At 37.8% G+C, this 3,046-nt stretch overlaps 1 protein-coding gene across 1 annotated transcript; it reads left to right on the forward strand.

Moving 5' to 3' along the window:
- Positions 1 to 649: 649 nt before the first annotated feature.
- LOC137817748 (uncharacterized protein At1g76660) lies at positions 650 to 2,668 on the forward strand (the record flags this gene model as incomplete). The annotated part of the gene is given in 3 exon segments (XM_068620984.1): positions 650 to 1,832; positions 2,217 to 2,399; positions 2,402 to 2,668. Coding segments are annotated over 3 exon segments (1,395 nt in total), but the record flags the coding sequence as incomplete, so codon positions are not given.
- Positions 2,669 to 3,046: the final 378 nt, after the last annotated feature.

Raw genomic sequence — 3,046 nt, forward strand, 5'->3', positions numbered from 1 at the left:
TTAAATGTATTATGAGAAATTACTCTTGGGTTGCTGCCTAACAATTGTGGCACTTAATGCTTGCACATTAGGAGAAAGCATAGTGTAAAGTCTAAAAATCTTAGAAGTGGAGCATGTCATTAGAAAACACTATAATTTTCAAGTGAAGGAGTTAACCTCAGAGCGTTTTAGATTTATGAACGAGTCTATCAAGGAGAAACTACTGGTTACTAGGATAGTAGATTAAATATTGAAGGAGAATTACATTAAAAACACCAGGAAAATATAAGGGCCAAATTGTTGTCTATTAATTAACAGTGAGATTGCTAGAATCAAATTGCAAAAAGGACACCGGACACCGGTCACTTGTAGAAATTCCTCAACAGTTTTCATAAAATTTAGATCATAGATATAAACTTAGATCCTAAAATATATGTTGTGATTGCTAACTGTAAGCTTTTATTTTGGCATGCGTAAAGGTTAAGTGATAATATGGCGAAATATTTGTTGATGTTTGTGTGGAACAGTGAAAAGATATAAAGAGGTTGAATTCTTGTTAATTTAGGATTTCAAAAAGAACTTTCAATAGTTATTGTTTCATTTCAGATATACTTGTTATTGATCTCCTTTAAACTTTGTGTAAATCTATTTTGTTCCCTTGCATTGACAGCGAAAGAGATGGGGAGGATGCTGGGGTGCATTTTCTTGTTTCGGTTCACAGAAAGGTGGGAAGCGCATTGTACCTGCATCTCGCATCCCTGAGAGCAGCGGGCCAGCCTCTCAGCCAAATGGACCTCAAGTGGTTGGGTTGACGAATCAAGCTACAGGGCTAGCTCCTTCTCTCTTAGCCCCACCTTCTTCACCAGCATCCTTCACTCATTCTGCCCTTCCTTCCACTGCACAATCACCTAGTTGTTTCTTATCCTTGTCTGCTAACTCACCTGGTGGTCCTTCATCTACAATGTATGCCACGGGACCATATGCTCATGAAACACAGCTGGTGTCTCCTCCAGTCTTCTCAAATTTCACTACTGAACCATCTACTGCCCCTCTCACTCCTCCACCTGAGTTGGCTCATTTAACAACCCCCTCTTCCCCGGATGTACCTTTTGCTCATTTTCTCTCATCTTCAGTGGATCTCAAAAACAGTGACAAGGGTAACTACATCACTGCAAATGATCTTCAAGCTACATATTCACTCTACCCTGGAAGTCCTGCCAGTAGCCTTATATCTCCAATATCAAGAAACTCAGGTGACTGTTTATCATCCTCCTTTCCTGAACGGGAGTTCCGTCCGCAGTGGGATTCATCACTGTATCCTGAGAATGGAAAATATCAGAGAACAGGGTCCGGGAGGGTATCTGGGCATGACACAAATGGTGTCACTAGTGCATCCCAAGATACAAATTTCTTTTGCCCTGCTACCTATGCACAATTCTATTTAGACCAAAATCCTCCATTTCCTCATAATGGTGGGAGATTAAGTGTTTCAAAAGATTCAGATGTTCAGTCTACTGGTGGAAATGGACATCAGAGTAGACATGCTAGAAGTCCTAAGCAAGATGTGGAAGAAATAGAAGCTTACCGAGCATCATTTGGTTTCAGTGCAGATGAGATTATAACTACCTCTCAGTATGTTGAAATTTCTGATGTAATGGAGGACTCATTTGCTATGATGCCCTTTGCTTCTGGCAAGTCAACAGTGGAAGAAAATATAGAGCCTTCATTAATGAAAGGATTTAAAGCTCAGGAGACTCAGGTGGCATTGCAGAGTCTTAGAAGTCTTGGCTCAGATCCCGGTCCAGTAGGCAAGGAAGCACACAATCAGGCCACTATATATCAAGGATATGAAGGTATGTTGTAAATTCCAGCTTTAAATATTAATTTGTTTCCTTGCATCTTGCGAAACCATGGTAATGAAAAGTAAAATAGATTAGCACTTCTAAATTACTTGCAATTTGGTTTCAACATTATATATAATATCGTTTCTATAACTATAGCCTTGGTGCTCTGTGCTGTGTTGTACTGACTTTTGATGGATAAAGGTTTTAGTTTTTTTGTCCGGTAAGAATGTAAGACATTGGTCATCTTCGTATATTATCTGGAAAATATGGAGGGTAATTTTGTGTTAGGGTGATTGATTGTATGCATTTTAACAATTGGGATTTCCTGTCTTCTACTTTTTCATACCCTTTTCTTTATACCTGTAAGCAAATATGTCTTTTCTTTCATGTCAGATCATAAATCACAAAGGCATTGTAGCAACAGCTCTGGATTCAGCACACCAGAGAACCCGAATCTTGTAGATGATGAGGATATATTTTCAAAAATGGAATCTTCCAGAATTAGCAGGAAATATAAGATGGGGTTATCGTGCTCCGATGCTGAGATTGACTACAGGAGAGGAAGAAGCTTACGAGAAGGAAAGGGAATGTGATTTGGCATGACTAAAAGTTAATCAGTTGAGAACAGATTATCTGTTATCTGTGTATTAGTTTGTAGCTTTGTTTTAAAAAAAGAAAAAGAAATTCTTTACTTGGGGTTGTCTAATAGATGGAATGACCTAACTTAGATCTAACCGATTCTGTCCATCGTGTTTGACCAGATCTTACTGATCAATGAATGTAGTCTCTTTCTTCAAGCGAGTTCAGATTAATGTTTGAAGTGAATGAAGTTTGGTTTTAAACAACGAGCAGTGTATCAATCTGCATTTGTTCGTCTATATAGGGCTTACAAACTTCGCACAAATCTCTACTCTTTTTAGCGCATTGGTGTTGGCATGGTAATTAAAAAATCTGTCTACTGGATTTGGATTTTTCTTTATTCGTAAAAGCGGGAATGAGTTAGAGGCTGTAATTACTCATCCAACATTCGTGATGAAATTTTGGTTAAACATATTTTAGCTACTCTTTAGGTGTAATGAATTCTTAATTTGATCTTTTCATGCTAGATTGGTCTTTACGTGTAAATGTTACTGATTCTATTTGTGTCATTGTTGTCTCTTTTTGTCTTAATTTGATTCCTATGTTTATAGTGTGTTTAATTTGGTAATGCACAAAACATAGAC

This window comes from Phaseolus vulgaris, unplaced genomic scaffold, assembly GCF_000499845.2.
Source record: "Phaseolus vulgaris cultivar G19833 unplaced genomic scaffold, P. vulgaris v2.0 scaffold_1103, whole genome shotgun sequence".
NCBI classification, from domain to species: Eukaryota; Viridiplantae; Streptophyta; class Magnoliopsida; order Fabales; family Fabaceae; genus Phaseolus; species Phaseolus vulgaris.